Raw genomic sequence first — 21,228 nt, forward strand, 5'->3', positions numbered from 1 at the left:
AGAAGTTTCTCAAATAATCTTTTTCTTTTTTCAAACAACCATTTTATACAATCATTCTTATACGTTCACATAGAAACAAACAAACTTGTAAGTGAATGAAACAATGTGAGTAACAATCACAAACTGGAAAATAAAATCTAATTAGTTACATTGCAAATATTTGCTTTTTCAGTTGATTTGCATTCATCTCAAAATCATTACTTTTAAACTGTGACACAATACATGTGATTTAATAAAAAAAATAATTATAATAAATAAAAAAATTCACTGATGTCTGTGTTTTGGTTATCAAATAGCCCTGTATTTGTACTGTGCAATAGACTGAAAGGTGGATCTGACATTGGGTGGAGCTACAGTACATGGATAACCACACCCACACACAAATGTGGTCAGTGTTGCTCATCCTCGATGAATAACTCCACGAAGTTCAGCTGACACTGTTACACTTCTCAAAAACTGTATGTTTCAATTTGTGTAATTCAGTTTAAAGTCAGATAGTGAAGCTTTAAAGGAGATTTGACCAAGAGCTGCTGTAATGACCAGTGATCAAATGTTCAATTATGTGAATTATATTGCGATAGTCATGATCAGGGCATTATCATTTCACCCTGAAGTTCCCTTCAATTCTGTGGTTTATTCTAAATAAATTACAGACAGGCTTTATTCAGAGTATCTATCCACTTCAAAATTAAAGGCAAGACACAGTCCAGAGTTTTAGGAAATATGTCTATGTCTATGAATTTTCGGATTAGCCTGAAGTCAACAAACAGGTAGCTCAACTTCACCATTGCTCACTGCAAAGAATTCCCACAACACAACAACTTATTGTTTTCACTCTTCGGCCAAACTCTTCATCACTGCAGAAGTCAACAAGAAACCATCGGCTTCCCTCCTGACCACCATTCCTCCTGAAAATGTCTCAGTAAGTGAGAGTTTCTTCCTTGACAGGGAAGTTGCATCATGTTGCTTTTGACCTGAAACAAACTGGAAATCAAGACCACCGAGATTCTTGCGGTTTAAGGTTATATCGGTACAATCCATAATGATTTGAATTAAAAAACACAAAAGACACAATGAAGTATATGTGTCAGGAATCGCTTGTTAATCAAACTAATCAAAAGAGAAAAGGTGAGAAAAGACCTGCAGACACTTCTTCAACACTCAATTTCTGATCCAAATGTTGAATCTGGACCAGCCAGCACCCAATACCCAGCATCCAGATGTCTTCATGCTCAACTGCTGAAGCAACTTCCATAGACAGTATTTACACTATTAAGGCATCATCATTATCAATATATCATTATGCTTTATGAATTCACTGGCAAAATACCACGTGTGTCCACAGGTTACCTTCGGCTATGATGGCTGATTGGCTGATTGTGGCTGATACCACAATTTAGATGGTTTGGATGATGGATTTAATTTAATTTGATTTGATTTAGTTTATTTGATAGGGACAATCCAGGTTAACATAGTGACACCTCCACTCGTTACAAACAAGTCAATGTGACTGATGTTCTGCATACAGAGATTATAGCTAATGCTAGTTTCCAACTCCCGTCCCTAGTTAGGCTTTTAGTAGAAAAAAGAAGGTAAGAAGAAAGAAAGAAAGAAAGAAAGAAAGAAAGAAAGAAAGAAAGAAAGAAAGAAAGAGGAAAAGTGTTAAATTTTAGGAATACATTATAGTTACGTTAAAAAATGGTCAATAGAGCACAATTTCACTTTTTTTTTTGTATTTACAGTTAAGCTGTTTTTAAAAATAAAAGGTAAATAGGCTATTGTTGAAATAATGCTGTAAATTAACAGCAACCACTTACAGTGTAAAAATGTGCACAGTTCTGAAAATTACAGAAAATCCAAAGACAAAGTAGTGCCACCACCCTTTCTGCCAAATTTTCTGGAAGGGTGAAGATTTTAAACTCAAAGTCAAGTGACTCAGAGGAAGTGAAGTTACATTATGATGTAGTGTCATGCAGGTATAGTGTCAATGTGAGATAAGGATGAGCTGATAATGAGGCAGGTATTTTAGTTCACTGACATTTGGCGGTGAGCAAAGAGCAAGAATTCACAATAACAGAAGCTGAAGCCAAAGATGGAAGGAAATAGATGGGAAAACGATATGAGCTGTGGGGTGTGGACAAAAAATTTTCTGATGACTGTGCATGAGATCCGAGGTTAAGCACCGATACCAGGCGACGGGCATGATACGACAGTTTTGACTTAATCCTGGAGAGAAAGGCGAGATTCTCTGCTTCACTCTCGCTGCCTCTGAGTTTGTCAGGTTTATAACTATGACCCAAGAGCATGACGGAGAAAGGCTCAAGGTGCTGAACTTCAACTTGGCGACAGCTGCAGAAACTGGAGACCAGAGAGTTTAAATATAGACCCTCAAAATCCTGACCGGTTCTCTTGCCCTGCTTCAACACTTTCTTACACATGTACGTTCACACTCTCTCCTCAGTAATGCTGCGCCCTCATTTACACTTGGCTCAAAACTCACTGGGACTGTAAATATGGTTTGTTTTGGTTGAATTACAATTATCAGTAAAACTTTTTTTAAACAATTTTTTGTGTTGTTTTGTTTTTCTATTTTTTGCAGTTGTAATTATTCTTTTTCTGGATTAACCACCTCATTTGACAGAGAACTGACAAAAGCTGCTGTTTCTAAGAAAAAAAAAGACTTCTATAGCTATATCTTTCCTCCAAGAGAAACCTCTCTTTTAATTTGAATTAAAACAGTGATTAAAAGATTAAAAGCAATGCTCTCTGAGACCTTTTACTACACATGGTTTACTATCTACGAATGCACAGGAACAGGACAGAGGTCCTAAAGCCTGAGGCCGTCATACTGGGCTGATATTTCTTTTCTACCGTGACTCGTGGGCACCATCTTGTGGCAATGTGCCGGTGCTGCCAACACTGTAAGTCCTCTCTTTTTTCTGTGAACAAACTCATAAAATTGAGTTCATGTTCATCTTGTAAAAACACTTACATATTCATTAAAAAATAATAACTTACAATGCTTAAGAGAAAGGTTGGCACTTGAGGACACTAATTTTTCAAGATTTTCAGAGAATTTGAAAGTCTGCCCTTTTTCTTTCTTTATTCTTTTCAAGAGTTTCTCAAGAAGGTGATGTACATAATTGGTCCTTAGAGCCACATACAAGACAGAGAGAGGAAAATAATAACAAGTATTGGATGAAGCTTCAGTGTCAATAGTGTTCTATTGTGTTTTGCAGGTCCTTAATTCTCTGGTTAGGTTTGAACACATCCATTCTTGGTGTCAAACAATATAAACAATTTACCACTCCCATGAGACTCCCTGCATTTTAAATGTTTCTAAATGAGCTGTGGGATCAGAATGAAACACTTGAAGACTTCAATTATAGCTCTAGTCTTTTTTCAGTCACTGTCTCCATCTAGTGGGCAAAATGGTGAACATGCGCTCCTGTCCTGACCTGTTTTTCTAAACTGACATTTTGACTTATCATAGAAGGAAATGTAGTATCGTTGAATGTACAGTAGTGCTTTTAAATGTGATGTTTGTTGCTCATGTGAGTGATTTACCTCCTGCTCTAAAACTCACCAATCTCTATCTGCTGCACCATCACCATCTGACCTCAGGCAGCTCCAACCGCCTCGGCACCGTCCACGTTCCCTCTCTGCACCACGACAGGTTTTCTTCATCATACTGTCAACATTTGTTGCCAGTGCCTGTCAAAACAAACAAAACCTAATATGTAATATTCAGTCATTTGTTCATTCAACCTTTTTAAACTCAGGAATATAATGAGGTAGAGCAGTGGTTCCCAACCTTTTTTGACTGGTGACCCCATTTTTACATCACAAATTTTTTGGCAACCCTGCGATCATGTGCATGTGCCAGTTCAGATATTTTTATATGCTGCATTTGGTTTGAACTCGATTTATATTGAAGAAAGTGAAAGTATAGAATACAGTTGTTTAAGATTGTGTGTGTGTTTTAATCATAATTTAAAAAGAATAATAATTAGTTAAAAGTAGTATTTTTTTAAATCAATTACTAGACATTTCAGGCGACCCCATTTGAATTTCAGGTGACCCCGCGTGGGGCTTCGACCCCAAGGTTGAAAAACACTGAGGTAGAGACATCATTAACAAGGTAGCCAGGCAGAAGATGCAAATAAAAAGAGTTTCCAGACACAAGAAACAGTAACTTTGAGCACACATAAAAGCGTCAGGAAACCAAAACTCTATCTAGAAAATAGAAATACAACAATCTGAGCTTGTTTGACAAGAGCCCACATTGAAAGAAAGCAGCAAAATAAAGAAAGGGGGTAGAAGACCAATAAGAGCTTCATAAATGAATGAAACCTGTGGCCTTTCACTCCAGGCCACCCAACCTTGGGTATGTGAACAGTGACATCACTTTGTACAGCAGCCAAATGATTGCTTACGAGTGCAGACAAGTGTAATTGCGAGTGGAGCGGTTGGACCAAGGTTGGAGTGACGTGTCAATGTATGAACTGATTGACGGGGCCACTTGGGGGATTTGATCAGATGATTTGCAGAAGAACCATAAGGGGTAAATCAATCATCATTTGTGATCTCTCCTGAACTTATGGATCCAACCTTCAGGATTTCAAGAGCCTACTGCCTATTGAAGATTTGTATAGGTTGGAGTGGTGGTTAGTGGGGACTGAGATTTTATGAGCTTCTTGCTCATCCTGCCTTGTGTCAAAGCAACAGGAATAGTAAAGAATGACATTAAGAGCAAATAAAATGTCCGCTCGATCTTGTTGCTGAATGGGACCATTCCTGGGACCTTCAAAGAAGACGTCAATATGTTACAGCAGCAAATTTAAAGCACAAAGAGAGAATAAAAAGTAGATACCACAGGAACCAGAGCTCCTGCTGGCAAGCTCTGTCCAAAATAAAGATTATTCAAAGGGCCAATGTCCTGTTGGACATTTCAGAGTTACAAAATACAAAAAAATGTATAGAACATGTCAAAATATAAATGTAAATTATCCAAAACCTGAATGGTCAGATAAAGCGTCCAAAAGTGGAAAATAAAAACTGCATAGAAGAGTTGTACAACCTAAATGTTTCTTGTAGCCATCTAGAAGCTTCTTGCCCTTTCATTTCAGCCACACAGTGTGTGTTCAAGTTCTTTTGAAGTTTGAAGCAGTCCTATTTGAAACAGCAAATTTCAGCTTTTCAATGGGACTCATCGCTGCCCAGTTCAAAACAGTCCATCAACCATTCCTTTGTGCTGCTAGATGTGTGACCGCTGTCCGGCTGAAAGACCCAAGACCTTCGCCTAAAACTAGTTTTCTTATACTGGGTAACACATTTCGCTCTAAAACGCCTCGTTCATAATCGTTCATTATTGCTTTGATACATTCAGTGTCTCCAGTACCAGAGGGAGCACATGAAGGCCCACCACATGACAGAACCTCCAACATGTTTCACTGTAGAGTTTTCTTTTCCTTATGGGCAACATGTCATCGCCTATATACAAACATACGCTTCATTCCCAAAGAGCTCTACTTTGCTTTCTTCTGTCTATAGTCCAGAAAAGAGTATGGCTTCAAGATTATTTTTTTTCAGATGCTAGCCTTGCCTGCCTCTGCCCTTCCTTCAATAGTGGTTTGCCCATTTACTTGGTTTAGTGTGCAGTGTGCGGTTCAGCTGGAAACAAAAACTGCAGCCTGCTCCAGGTCAGCTGGAGGCTCATTTGATTCTTATGTGGTGTGTATTTCATTTTATTTCATTTTTCCACAACCTGCAACAGCGGTCAGGTTTTTATCACCGAGTCTCTGTTTGGTTTTGGCAATTGTCTTTGTCAGCTGTTACCATAATGAAGCCAGGCCACAACATTAAGAATGTAAATTGGGCAAAGGGGAGGTTTTTTTTTTTTTTTTTTTTGTTTGAGGATCTAAAAGACATTCCCAATAAGTGTGTTGGGGGAACATTTTGTGTTTTTATTGATTTTGTTAAGTAACCTTGGACATTTTACAAAAATATGCCGATTATAATTGGTTCATTTATTTTTGAAGATATTCCAGCCCGAAATTCAATTCAATATTTTTTACAAGAGACTATGAAGCCAAATTCGCGTAATAAAAGCTTCTCGTGGTCATTCACACTCGAGGCTAAATGTGCAATCCAACCTTCAGCAATTATACCAGTTACAATATTGTCTTTATAAAACCTGGTCCTGTTTGTTGTGGGAGTCAAAATGTTTTTTTTTTATGTCACTGTGGAGGGATAGAGCTGTAACAGACAGGGCCGTTGCTAGGAATTCTGGGCCCCCTTAAAGAATACTAAAGTGGGCCCCTCCCCCTAACTTTTCCTTTTTTTTTTTCTTAGACTACGTATGTATTATCGTTTTTTATTTAGCCTTCTTTGTTTTGATGCTAATGCAGCATTACACTGCAAAAACTCAAGTATCTTAGCAAGAATATTTGTCTTATTTCTAGTCAAAATGTAATTTCTAGTCAAAACAAATCTCATTATAGTTAAAATAAGACACATCATATTAAAAGTAGCTTGTTTTTAGACACTTTTTACTTCTTTCAAGCATATTTTCACTTGGAATAAGTAGAAAAAATCTGATAGTGGAGCAAGTTTTCCTTCCTTATTACAAGCACAAAAAACTTACTTTCACTGGCAGATTTTTCTATTTATTGTGAATTTAAGTGAAAATTATCTAAAAAGTTAATTTTTAGGTAATGAGTCTTATTTTAAGTGGAAAGAGATTAGTTTTGACTAGAAATGAGACATTTGGACAAGAAATAAGACAAATATTCTTGGAAAGATGTTGAGTTTTTACAGTGTACTATTAGTCAGGGTCTTACGCAGAATAAATCAGTCATACAAAGATTAGGCTACTGGGGTTTTTTATGGGCCCCTAGAATTATCATCACCTTTCTCCCCTATACAACGGCCCTGGTAACAGACATAACTTAAAAAACAACAACAACACATGAATACAACACAACACACTGACCTTTTGTTGGTCTTCTCCATGAAATGATGCTCCTCTCAAAGGGATGCTTCCTGTTTGAAGTTTGCTCCACTCCAATCTACGACTGGACATTTGAGAAGTCATGTGATCTCTATCTTATGACATTACAGCTTGCTTTAACCCATAGTTTGATTATAGATAGACCTTCACTTGTTTGAGGTAGACCCAAGCCCCACCTGAGCTTAACTGCCCCATATTTTGACATCCACTTCTGAATATTTTTTTTTTTTTTAGAATATTTCATTTAGAAAAATAAATCGGGATGGCTTTAGGAACTGAGAAACAAGGATTGGTCTGAAATATGAAAAGAATCAAAGCTGGTTGTATCTGAGACGTGGAACATCATCTTACTGCCGATACTTGGGCCTAAATTCCAACATTTAACACAAATTACTCACAGACAAACATCATATTATTTCTTATTCTTTAAGCCTAAATGTTGATTTTCTGAAAGTTAACTGAAAAATTAAATGAGGGGATTTAGTTTTCCTGACAGAGCTACAGCGAACTTAATACAGCATTTCAGGCAACCAAGTAGGAGATATAATTTACTGAAAGTATGTCTAATGTGGGGAACATAAACTGTCTTTAATGGGTTGAGGAATTTATAATATCATTTTATGGTCCAAAATCTAATCAATTCATCTTTTAATTATCCTTTTCATTTCATCAGTGAGCTCTTCACAATGGCCTGAGACAAAGGGGGCAGATTTGAACATTTATGACTAACACAAAGTGATCAGTGCCTCATAAACGTGTGGGATGCCTGATGTTAAGCACCACCAGGGGGCGTCACAATCATGCAGTTTCCGTTTCCAGTTCCCCATCATGACGGTGATGCAGCCTGTGCATCCTCAGAGCAAGAGCCAGCTACTATAAATGAGATTGTTCCTCGTCCCTTGAACAGAAAGCTTCTCTGCTGAAGGGAAAAAACATCGACTGGGTTACAATAACATGTGACAAAGCAAGATACAGAAACCTTGGAATAACTGTATGTCCAAGGTTGGGAAACACTAAGGGAAGGAGCTGTTGTCAGTGCATGTTTGATATAAATCCATGGCCTCTGCCTCTGCACAATGAGCACGACTGTAGATTTCTTTGGTCCTTTGGTCCTGGAACCAAACTATTTTGATGGTGAATCTGTCAAAAGATTATACCCCGCGATTTCCTGGTTAACCTTGTAAACAACAAGAAATAGGAGTGAAACATACACACATATATATATATATCTGTATTGGCTATATGTTGCTGTAGAGTGCTTTGGTTAAAAAAAGAAGAAACGCACACACACACACACACACACACCAACGGGGCGGAGGACAAAAGGCCTGCTGAAAAGGACAAGTTTCCCCTGCTGAGTGACCCCGGCCACTTCAGGAAGCGTGTTGAGAGGGAAAATGTGTCAGAGTGACAGTATCAGTGTTACTGCAGACCAGTCCAACTGACTCCCAACAACATCAGGATGTCACTTCAAGACTAATACCTACTAATGTACCATAAAAAGTAGTCTTTATTTTTCATTTTTTTAATAAATATTAGTAGGCTATTATCATGAACATGCATCTAGACTAATAAAATACAAGGGTACAATAATAACAGGCCATATTGGGGTTAATTAGTTGATTATAGGGAGTCAGTGGTCGATTTAATGTAGCCTATACCTAATGCAACCCGAGCCATAAGATAGCCTATACGGATTTTTTTTTTTTAGGCTAATGCTCATAAAGTTAAATGTGACAGTACCAGCATATGTTTCTTTCTGCTGGTTTTGTACTGAATGATGTTTACAAGGCCTAAATAAAGAGGTTTGAATGTAAACCAGTCCAGCAGAACAAAAGATCAATTAGTTATATGATTTTTATATAGGCTACACCTTGATGACACCAAAAACTGCACATTATGGCATCATAATAGCAGATAGTATACGGCAGAGCGTTTTAAAAGGTTATTATTCCTTGAATCTAAAAAAACAGTCTCTAGAATAACCGCCAAGCAAATGTTGATCGTGGAAATACTCCAGTCTATACCCAGTAATAGGGTATCTGAGTAAATAAATATTATTAGTCACAGTCCAAAGGAAGAGCATCGGGAAGAGAGAAAAAAACAAAAGAAACAAAAAACGGTCAATCATAAAACATCGAGGTCCGTTATTATTAACTGGTTTCTCTTCATGTTCATTGCTGTTAATTTCCATCTCATTGTGCCGACAAACACCGAGCTGCCTATAGATGCCTCTGTGTGTGCCGAGGCCTCTGATAAGACATTATAGTAGCTATATTCATTAATTGATTCTTTGACAAACTTTGAGGGCGCGTCCGTGACAGTTCCTGATTATATTTAATTCCCTGCACTCCGACAGCAGGTGCAGGGCAGCAGGTTGCACAGGTAAAACACTTTTAATACAGGTGTCCCTCAAGGTTGTGTCCTTCAGCGGCTGTTACATTCATTGTATTGCCAACTATCTGTGGTGATTGCGAATAATTAAACTCGTGCATGGCGGATAAAGATGCAGGGCACAAAGCTGCAGGTGAATGCATTAGAGCAGAGACGACACTTCAAAAGTTTCTTAAGACCAAAGTGGAGAAAAATCTAAAGATGGGTGAGGGAGCGAGCAACGATTCACTTCTTCTATAGCTACACAACTGTCACCTTGTTTGGTGCGGCAGCTCAAGAGGAGGGGAGACAGATGGAGGGTCTCAACAGCATGTACAGTATCAGTGACCTTCTGTCTGTTTCCTCACAGTGCGCGCCACATAACACGATGCACATCACCTTATAGCTCCAGTTCACATACAACTCCTCTGCTCCGAGACCGGCAAGGTCCCAGAGAGAAGAAACAATACGACTCTGTTGATGCGATGCGACAGTAGAAAGACGGGTCCTTTATACGCTACAAAACATTTAAGATAAATGTTTGTTTTTTCTTTTTTAATAATCAATTCACTTATTGGATTTTTTTTTATTGCTTCTTCCAGTAGCCAATTTCTCAAGGAAAACAAATATGAATAATCATTATTGCAATCATTATTTAGCTATAATTTAGGTATAAATACTAGTGGCGGCCTAGCCTATATCTTATTTTATATAATATAACAAACTTGGCTTATATAATAACGAGACTATAAGTTTTGAACCGGTTTGTGACCTTGTCAAAAATAGCAAAGTGAACGGATCCACCTCTGCACAGCCAGTTGTCACACAGGTAGCTACAGTCATTTATAACAAACTATCGCAGTGCGCTCCTGAGTGTCTGCGCACAGAGCGAGGTTCACTCATTCAATCACATGAAGACGTATAGCCAAGGCTGCAGCTCCATCACAACCACAGCTCAAAGAGCCGCCACTTACACAAGTTAACAGCACTTGTCTAACAAATCTTAACTTGTCAGATATAGTCTGAAGATTAAAAACCTACACAAAGTTGTGCACACCATACCAGGATATAGAATGAAGTGTTTGCCAAGGCTATGACTGAAGAAGAAGAAGTAGAGGAAGAGGCATTTTCATGTATTTACAGCAGCGGACCGCTAACTAACTATCTGCAAGATCATTTATGAAACAGGCTGCTGACGCTCTGTCAATGTGCTGCGCCAGTGAGCAGGCTACTACAAGCAGGGAAACAATCAACTGGTAATTAAAGCCTTTTAATGGGCCAAGCCATGAGCTCGCACACACACACGCACGCACACAAACACACACACACACACACACACACACACACACTAGAGAAGTTGTGATTTCCGTGCCCCAGACTACCCTCACAGGAGTCTTTTCTTTGGAGAGGGACCCGCGGTCGCTTCCCTTCACAAAACAGCGGCTGGGCCCCTTTTGTCCGAGCGGGGACCGGGACCATCATTAGCACTGATTACCGCTGACCAGTTTGACAACCTTATTGACTGCGAGAAAGACTTTTTCATCTAGTCCCCCCGGTCGTCCTTATTCTCAATAGAAACGGAAATATTCAGCCATTTTGTCCCCGTGGTTTGAAAGAGAAGCAGAAAAAGTAAAAAAAAAAAAAAAAAAGAGCCTCCCAACCCCATTTATTTCCCTTCACTTGCTTCCTCTCTCTCCATACAGATTTAGCCTGTGTGTTGTTCCAGCTGACAGACTTTTGTCTGTTGAAGAAGTTACTGTTGCCTCATTAATTGCAAATAGGAGGAAACCAGGTGTCTGTCCCCTCAGTCGGAAAAGCTCGACATTAACTTCTGCTTTAGTCCGCTTTGCTCACTTCGCTTTATCCCGGTTGTCGCCACCATGAAGACTCAGCACCGACTCTGATTTGTTTTTTAAAAATCTCGCCTATCTGGAGTGGAAATGTTTCTGAGGCTGCCAATACTGTGCAGATAAATAAAGCTCAGTGAAATAATTTCCCCCATTGGAGAGACATAGCTACTATTATAATCCCAGATTTAAATTTGAAAGGATACTGCAGAAGACAGAGTCAGCCTTCATCAGACAGGGCATATTACAGAAAATAGTGATCCTATATTTTACTGTGTGGATATTGTGTTAAAGGCTGATTTCCGCACAATAGTGAGAGTTTTTTTCATTGATGGAGTTAGATTGCTAAATGGAGTATAAAACAAAAGCAATAAAAGCCATCTATCAAATAAACAGATATCATGCTATATTTTTTAATTGTAAAATAATGCTGTAGACTGGCGCTACACAAACTCAGTTATTCAGCCTCCATAAATGTGACCATAAGAGGGGCTGCGACCCTTTTTAATTTATGTTAATTTCAGATATGCATTTACGGCCTGATCACTAAAGCCCCATGCAGCCCTGGGTGTCTTGGGAAAATGGACACTTGCACGACATGTAAGCCCGTTTCCCTATCGTCTAAAGCTCATTGCCACAATCTGCTGTGTTTTGATCTGTATGAGCTCTCTCGCAGATCATCCGGGTTAGTGAGTCGGCCTCTCCGTGACCTCTCGCTGTCACCCTGCGTTACAGGACACCAAGCGTGTTGGCCAATTAGGCCTCGCTCTAAAACGTGTCAGGGAAAATAGCGGTGTGATATCACGAGAAGTTTTCTCATCATGAAAACAGCCAGGAGGGTTTTATATAACAATATTAATATTCTCCAATTTTATTGATCACTTTGTGATTTTTTTTTTCACACGACAATGCAAAAAAAAAGAAGAAAAAAAAAAGGTTTATACTCTCTTGATCAACAATTATTTTATTAACTTATCTTTACTTTTTTGTCTTTTACGGAAACACATTTTCACTAAAGCGCGCATGCTCAACAGGTTCACCTGTGTACAAGGTAAGTATTAAAAACACCAAGCAAATGAATATGAAATTCGTAGAGACAGAGCAGATCGTTTTTAAATAGGCAAATAAACATTATTTATAAAACTTTGAAAGTAAAGTAAAAATATCACAGTTCTTTTTCAACATGAAATACCCACAGAGAACAGCAGGTTAGGCGCTCGGATGCCTTCATCCCTTTTCCTTTTTTTTTGTTGTTTTCTTTCTTCTTTTTTTACGTTTCATCTCGGGGCGTTGGTTTATTAGTCCGTGAAATATGTTTCGTCCGTATTAAGTTCAGTTATCCACACGTGGGTAAAACGCGAACAAAAAGTATAGTAGGCCTAAAAGGATAATGACAGGCAGTCAGATCAGATCCCCTCATGTTTTGGCAGCCGTCAAATATCAGTCAATATCAGTCTGTATGTGTGGGTGTATGTGTTTGTATATGTGTGTGTGGGTGTGTGTTTTTTTTACTCAACGCAGGCACTATGACTTGTTTTTATTAGATTGTCTTTCACTCGTATCCCTCTTTAATTCATCAACACCCTCGATCTGCCCGTCAGATGTCACATTCACTGTCGCTGGAGGTGATGGAGATAGCCGAGGCGGCTGCTTTGCTGGACAGACTCGCCTCGGGACTGGACGAGTTCCCCAAGCGGTCCACGGTGCCGTCCTCGTCCGCCAGGGAGCGAACCGAGCCGCCGGACAGGACCTGCTGCTGGAGCCTGGAGAGGACACGGACAGGGGGAAAAAAAAGGGACAACATGGCGTGAAAACGGCCACAGTGCACGTCTTTTCAGTGCTACCAATACTATGGGTGTTTTAGAAAAAGAAAAAGAAAAAAATGGATGGACAAAATAATAAGTCCTTGTTCAGTAGGTTATTTTTGTAGTTGATTTGTAGTTGTTTCTTCCTGGGGCGGTTTTGAGCTGAGGGTCATTTTATTTTGTAAATGCATTTTCTGCTGTTTGCCAAATAAATAAATAAATAAATAAATAAATACAAAATATTGAATTTCTATAATAAAATCCTGTTAAAGAAATGGGACTATTTCATACCATTATCTTATTTTTTTCCATTTTCAGTCTCTCATTCATATTAGAGGCTAAAATCAAATTACAAAGAAAAAGCTTTTTTTTTTGGTGGAGGTGTGCATTGTTGAAAACATCCCATAGCACTGTTATCTTATCAGTCTTCAATTTCCAATTTTATTCCAGGACACTAGAACACTAGTTTTGTTATCAGTTATCAATTTTAGATTATCACAAGATCATATATAGATTAGTTACAATATTATAGTATATCACTGTAGATTCCCAATGCTGCTTTTTCACAAAGGTCCCACTAATGAATGTCTAGCTCACAGCATCCATGTCAATACCTCCCAGGAAATTATAGGCTATTTCAACTATATTTAACACAACCAATACACAAGTGTGACCTCAACCCACGCTGCAACACAGGCCTTTCAACTGAGTGGCTACAACTGGAATTAGCAATTACTGCAGTAGTATTTAAATGAATATAAAATAAATGGCCCACCAGGGTGTAATAACAATCAACTAAGCAACATATTGTATATGAATAAAGCTGAAATGCCTTTGTTAACCTCACTGGAATGCTATTCACAACAATTACCAGTGAAAGCATTTATGCACAGCTTTGTTCCCACAATAACCTATTTGCTCCCCCAATTTTTTTTTTTTATTGCCACTCTTGTTGGCTGCCCGTTGTCTGTTTCAGCCTCCTTAAAATATAATTTCATTATGCACTGTCTGCTGCGTTTATTACAAAAGATAAAGCCCCCTGATTTTGGGGGGATTACAGGATGATTGTGCATTCAAATTACAGAATCCAATGGCTCCAAGCAGCGTGGGTTACGGCCTGTTTTGCTATATTTAACCTGATGTGTAAAAGACATGGTGCATAGCATACATGGAGTCCAGGGGTAAGGGGGGATGTTCTTAACACTACTACACTACTGTCATCAAATCATTTGTTTTTACCGTTGCAGGTGTGACCAGAAAGCATTTAAGAGATGCATGATGCAGCTCACCTGTTCTTCGCAGCCGCCGCTCTGTCTCTTTGTCTGCGATTTTTGAACCAGTTTCCTACTTGTGTGGGTGTAAGTCCAGTGGCTTGTGCAAGCTCCCTCTTTTTACTGGGATTCGGGTAGGGATCCTGCAAATACCATTCTCGTAACAAGTGCCGGGTTCTCTCCTTGAAGCAGTGGGTTTTCTGCTCTCCGTCCCAGATGGTCCTGGGTAAGGGGAACTTCTTCCGCACCCTGTATTTGTCCACCGGCCCCAGCGGGCGACCCCGCAGCTTCTCCGCCTCCTGGTAGTGCGCTTCGAGCCACAGCGCCTGCAGCTTCGTGTGCGACTCTTTGGTGAACTTGTGGTTCTCCAGGATGTGGTAGAGTTCGCGGAAATTGCCGGTGTGGAAAGCGACGACGGCCCGGGCCCTCAGCACCGACTCGTTCTTGTTGAGGACCTCGCAGGCCGCCGGCGCCACGGGAAGCGACCAGAGGAAGCGGCCGAGTCGCTCGACGTCGCCGCTCTCCTCCAGAGTCTCGCAGACCCCGGCGACCTGCTGGGGGCTGAAATTCAAGATGGGCAGCTGAAACATGGAGGCTTCTCCTGTGTGTCCCTCTCCCCCTCCTTTCTCTCCTCTCTCTCTCTCTCCCTCGCTCTTCTCTTCCTCCGCGTCGTCTCCTCCGCTTCTCCTCTCCCGCCGTACTACGCCAAGGCAATCCAAGACGACCCCCCTCCAAAAAAAAAAAAAACCAAGGAAATCCCAAAGTTTAGACCCAAACCAGTCGGTCTGACCAGCCGCGAAAACACACCGACACCGACACACCAAGCTGCTGCTGCCGCCGCGGAGGAAGGAGCGATGCTGCGCGCTGGGGGGCCGGCTACCGCATCCTCCGGCTGGACAAACTTGGCAGGCAAAGGGCTGAAGGTGCGAGATAAATTAAAGCCGGAGCAGCCAGCGATGTATTTTTCAAGGTAGGCTGCATGAAAGTAGCCTACGAAAGAATTAAAGCCGGAGCTGAGATGTATTTTTTAAGGGGGGAGAAAAAGACAGTCAAGCCCCCTCCGATGATTTCCTATTGGACTTGGCAGATTGGCTGCCCGGTTGCCATGGATGCACGTCAATCACTGTCAAGTTCGGCCAATCAGGCGGAAAGGAGATCTCAGCACCTCCCTTTTTAAAAATAATATAAACATTTTGACCTTTTTTTTGCTTCGCGCTCCTCAAACGTTTATAGCTGCCCCGACCGTGCTTTCCAAACAGCCGCTCGCTGCCTTTGTGGGGCGGTCGGGCGGTGTTAAAGAAAGACTCTCTCTTCAGTCTATATAGGCTAGTGAAGTGCCAAAGCAAAAAAGCAGGCAAACACAAACACGCTCAGCTCGGCTCAGCTCGGCTCGGCTCGGCTCGGCTGTGCCCTGCCTCGCCTCCCTTTAGAGCCATTCAAACAGGCAAAAAGACACATCCCCGCTGACTGGCTGCCCCGACACCACGAGATGATATTAGGCAGTGTTGTGCATATTTCAGACAATGTTTACACTGTGCTTAGCTTGGTGGTGTATCTACAATCCACCACAGTGCCAATAGGCCTTAATATTCATATAGTTTAAAAAAAAATTAAAATAAAAAAGCGGTTTTACATCTGAATATGCCTTAATTTTGCATATTACATTCACATGCATTTAATATCCAGACAATTTCATAAATGATAAAGTGTTGATTTTATTATTATTTATTTAGCCTATTTTTATTAAAAAGGGTCGATGTGGCTTCTATTTCAAGACAGTTTCGTAACCTTCAGGAGAGTTAAAGGTCTCTGCATTTTAAGCATCACAATCTTTCTTTCTTAATCAAATTAAATTAAATTTGAACCCACGTTGTGATGATTCATGCTCTTTTATTTATTTATTTTTAAAACACGAGGCTAATTGACTGCTGTTGTATATTTTTATTTGTGTGTGTGTGTGTGTGTGGGGTGTTAATGTGTGTGCGTGCGTGGTGAGCCCTGCAGACTTACAGTAGCTTATATTTACAATATGGTTGTATCAGTACCGACAGCATCAGCGCAGGGAGGCTGCTTCCAAGCTGTGATGGCTGTAAAACATGGCAGGGGAGAAACGTTTGTATTTGTGTGTATATAGGATTATCATGGTCCTGCCAGGCTACTCGGCTTTAGTATCAGGCACACTCCGTTTTGTGCACAGGCTGATTTAGTAAATAAGAGGGCGGATAGATAGCGCAGATGGTTTGAAGTGTCGGGTCAGATTATTTCATGGCTGGATACAGTAGTAAAGTTCATTCTGACGGAAAAGCCTGATATTATTTTCACAGATACACCCCCTCACACACACACACACACACTCTCTCTCTCTCTCCCTCTCTGTCTGTCTCTCTCTTTCTCATGCACGCGCACGCACGCACGCCCCGCACACTGGAGCTTAATCCCCTTCGGGCTCTTTTTGCATGAATTATAGACTCTTGATGCGGGGTTATGAAATGCCTTCTGCGCAGGAAGCTGCTCATTCTCTTTGCTGGTTTTTCTGGAAGACTATATACAGATTAAAAAGAAAACAAAAAAAATCTGAATAATAATTTCTAAAAAAAAAAAGATGTTAATGATGCACGTTTTTATTCATTATGGCTTGGCCTTCTTTGACAAAGAAATGGGTATGAAAGGTGCCCATTTGTAGCAGATAGAGTGGCCACGGTGGAGGAAGAAAGCGTGGACAGACGCTTCTGTCTATCAGGGTCGCAGTTCATTCACCCATGTTATTATAGCAACCGGTAAATATTGGTAAATAAAGAATAAGACCTCCATCTGATGCAGCAGTGGAAGTAAATTGCGAGGGAGACTGACAAGGTGCTGGTCTGAAATATTTAGCTGTCTGTAAATATTTCATCCCTGCAGGCTGCACGTCCCAACCTAAATTTACAAGCACTGCAATGCCTTTTTTCTAGGAAGCGCGCATCAATAAAATATAGGCGAGTTTGGGATCTCTTAAACGGAGGGCTGGAAATAACAATTGTAGACTATGCTCTGTAAGCAACACGTCTACCTTATAGGTACCGTTTAAAGATTTATAACGGAGGAAAAAGAAAACCTAGTCTGCTCACGTTTTTTTTCCCCTCTTTGTCAACCGCTTTAGTGTTACTGCGCTAATAAACAGGTGGTTATATTCACCGTGTTATCAGGCTCGACTAAAAACCACACAAATAGCCCCTTATTGTTCACTTATCCCAAACCAAAGAGTGCAGCCCACGTTTTCAGCCGTGTGTTTGTTATGTTATGTTATTACGCGGAAAAAAGTAGGCCCTCTGCGCCGATGTGCACCAAACTTATGGGTGAGGGAATGAACCAAGGAGGAACCAATTAAAGTTTAGCGCGTATCCAGTAAAAAGGGCGGATCTGAGATTTTTTCTTTTTTTTTTTTTTAAATCAGCTTTGCGAGATAGTGAATTAGTATTTTTGTGTCACTTTATGAGCAGTGAATCTGTAGCCTAGATCTTGGTGGAAAAAAAAACAAAAAACCGCAGGCCTGCTTCCTCATTGGCTGCAGATCCTAATTGAAAACTCTGAATCTGTCTGTTATAAACAGAGTGGTGCTTGTTGAGTCACAGTGCATTTAGGAATATTTAATTCAATATTGCATTAAATAAAATGACACAGTAACAGTACCGGCTGCAAGTCAAACAGTGACACAGCTATTCTGACGTTATCACTCCGTCTCCATCCAGCAGGTAATAAAAGCATGGGGCTTTCTTTCACGACGACTATCGACAAAAATAAGCAAAGCGCTATTTAGGAATGTAAAAAAAAAAAAAATAATAAAAAGAAGAAGAAAGGTTGGAGGATTGTTTGGCCTTGGCCGCTGTACGCGCTCCACCGGGTGCTGGCTCGCATTCCTCGCGGTTCCTCATTTCAATTTACCTTCCATTTAAATGATACGCATTATATGAGATGTTAAATAGACTCAGGCGAGGTGGTATGAGCTCTACTGTATCTGAATGAGTCCAGGCCTATGTCACTGTGTCAGGAGATAGTAGGCCTCCTGACACCAATATCTCCGCACATTCAGCACAGCACAACACAACACAGAGCTGCTCATTCAAACACAACTGTGTTTTTTTTTTATTATTCTTTTGTCCATTTGTTTCATGGATCCCACTGCCATCCCAGCAGCCAGTCTTGTGTCAGGCTACACAGATGTTGATGGTGTGTTTTTTTTTTCTATATCTAACCTAACCTGTGGATGTGGATGCTTTTTATTACACTATTTCAATAGAATAATACACAATACATGTTTATATAAAGTTGTATACACACTGAAATCACTGCAAACCAGATTGAAAACGAGTGCATAGCAATGTAGACAAAGTAACGGGGACACTTGACAGTATAATCTAACCGAGCATTTACCTCAAATGTGACCTGAAGATAAACAAAAACACTCAAGAGACAGAGCTGTAACAAATATTAACATTCAGAAAAAAAATATAGAAAATAACAGTTGCAGGGTTTTTGTGTTGAAAAGTCTATAAGGTTTTTCTGTTTTCAGACAACAGGGTAGTGGGTCCTGATTTAATAAAAAGCTAGATACTAACCACAAGAGTGTTCTGAAGAACTGCAATCGTCCATCTGCTATCAGGATAACGTGAAATGTGAAGTCAAAAATATTAATTTGCTTTAAAATCATTTTTGTTCCCCATTTATCATTATTTATCTGGGTTATTGACAATATTTGTAATACTATGACGAATATTGAAGGGTCTGCAGAACTTCACAGGCAATAACCAGGAGGTTATGAAACTGAGAGCATTATTTCCAAAGTAAAAAAAGCTTGACACATGTTAGTTGCTGCAGGTGAGTGGCAGAAACAGCAGCAGAGAGGGCAACAAGGGAGAGAGAGGGGTGGTGCAGAGGAGAGGTGTGGTGGCCGGGTGCACCGTGCTCCAGACCCCCCACTCAGCTTCCTCCTGATTTCCGGTAAGGCACAATACGTACATTTATTGTGTGTCATCATTAGCATGTAGCTGGGTCGTAGCTCGCCCATGGGCAGAGGGAGGGAAGGAGTGGGGAACAGTTACATGTGAACAGGCTGGAAATGACCCAGATTCCCTAGGATCACTGGAGCAGACGAGACACTACAAGGGCCTGTCACCAACAGCCATCCTGCCACTATCCCACACAGACCTACAGTACCTTTCTCTCTCTCTCTCTCCATCTGCCCTCCCCCACATCGCTGCTGCTCTTCATATTCATAAGCCCACTGAAATATATGCAAACATGCATACAGGCACACCAGAGTTTGCTCGTACCAAATGCCACAGCGAGCTGAATCCGAATCTGAAACGCATAATATCACCTTAGTGTTAACATGGCTCTGTTACCACACGTCCTCAGATCTGTCTGTGTAGGCATCGAGCCTGTTCGAAGCACTTAAACAGCATCTAGAGGAGGCAGGCGGTGATGTAAAACACTGCCACACAGTGTAAATGTATGCTGTTATTTGCCTGGGGCGGGCAGGCACTTCTGCTCGGCAAAGATGGAGGACGCAGGCATCGCTGTGTGCATTCACGAGCTGGCCCGCCCGCCTTCAGTGTTGTGTTGACTTCTCCCTGTGCGACAGACCGTTTTAACTTAGAGTTAGCCGTCCCAGTGCAGGATTAACTTTCCAATTAAGATATCATGTCACTAACACTACCCGTAACCTCTGGATGACCCGGATGTATTTAAAGGCCAGGCTCATGCAGTTGGACTTAAAGTGAAGTCACTTCGCTCATATGTTGCCTCCTGGCTCGGCAGCGACAGAAGGGTTAAGCCAAAGCTCTCTCAGAGTTGTGTTTTCAGACCCATTTGCCCTCGGGGCAGCAATAGCTCTCGACGCTGCATTTAATCTGTGGATTTGTGGTAACAGAGAAGACTTCTTATCCACTGACCCATTGGCCCCCGACTGTACGTAATCCAGTGCCTTTCAGTCACACAGCCCTGCTGACACGGATAGTGGAGAGCCAATACACTGCAGCAGTCAGCGTGGGGGCACACACACCACACACTCATGGCCGGCCCTGCCCTGACACACATACACCTCCCCCCCCTGAAGCTTTTGTTTCACAGGGCATATACACAGCACAGCCAGACTGCTGTTACTATAATCACAGCACGTGATATTAGACATTACATCCACTAAGCCAATTCACACCAACATGATGCACTGATTATGTAGTTCCATAATTTCAAAAACTGACTGACAGCAGCGAACATTTATACACTGTGTGTACATTACATGAGTGTACGTTCTCAATGCCGTCATGATGAAAAGAGTCATTTTTTCCAACAGAACTGTGAAATTATGCACAAAGTGAGGCTGAACAAAAGCAGGGATGCCATTACACCGTGGTCAAAGACATTCTCCGTTGTGTAAATCTGTGCGGTGCTCATACATATTTGCGCTGGGCTTTATCAACCATCCGCAACTTCACTGCATCTGTGGCTATTGTTCCGCAGCATAAAGGTGAGATACTATTTCCAAGGTTTCCTAGAGTCATCTTCCCCCGCTGGTTTGCAGATGTAAGTGAGAGAACATGTTATAGAGTGCATGCAATTATTACATCCATTCCATTGTTGAATGAAGCCAATTTCTGGCCTGACAAAGGGCTAAATGAAGCTAAGGTGAGTGCACGTTGCACGCGGCCTGCTGTATATTACCTGTGTTTGTGTGAGTGTGCGAGGCGGAGGCGATGGGGAGCAGAAATTGCAAATGAACAAATGCACGCTTCACCTATAGCACTTGCACAACAAAGTGATTCTGTTAGGGCTAAAATGCCAGCCTTGTAATTATGAGCAGTAAATCCTCTGTTTGTGCAGTTGTATAGAGAAGGCCTGAAATTGAAATTGAACACAGCAGTAAGTGATTTTCCACATACAAA

General features: G+C 40.8%; 1 protein-coding gene across 1 annotated transcript; it reads right to left on the bottom strand.

Annotated features, from left to right (window-relative positions):
- Positions 1 to 12,466: 12,466 nt before the first annotated feature.
- six6a (SIX homeobox 6a) lies at positions 12,467 to 15,512 on the bottom strand. The gene is made up of 2 exons (XM_085767643.1): positions 14,327 to 15,512; positions 12,467 to 12,995 (listed from the first exon to the last, which is right to left on the bottom strand). Exons 1-2 carry the CDS (start codon positions 14,896 to 14,898, stop codon positions 12,830 to 12,832), a joined length of 738 nt encoding a protein of 245 aa, XP_085623769.1. The 5' UTR covers positions 14,899 to 15,512; the 3' UTR covers positions 12,467 to 12,829.
- Positions 15,513 to 21,228: the final 5,716 nt, after the last annotated feature.

The sequence above is a fragment of the Trachurus japonicus genome, chromosome 22, assembly GCF_045865225.1.
Source record: "Trachurus japonicus isolate A0001 chromosome 22, Traja_1.0".
In the NCBI taxonomy this organism is placed as follows: Eukaryota; Metazoa; Chordata; class Actinopteri; order Carangiformes; family Carangidae; genus Trachurus; species Trachurus japonicus.

Bases quoted from the DNA above. Each gene is read 5' to 3' on its own strand.
- six6a (XM_085767643.1), bottom strand. From the start codon at position 14,898: ATGTTTCAGCTGCCCATCTTGAATTTCAGCCCCCAGCAGGTCGCCGGG. The intron at 12,996-14,326 runs GTGAGCTGCATC...TGTCCTCTCCAG, and splicing joins GCGGCGGCTGCGAAGAACAG to GCTCCAGCAGCAGGTCCTGT.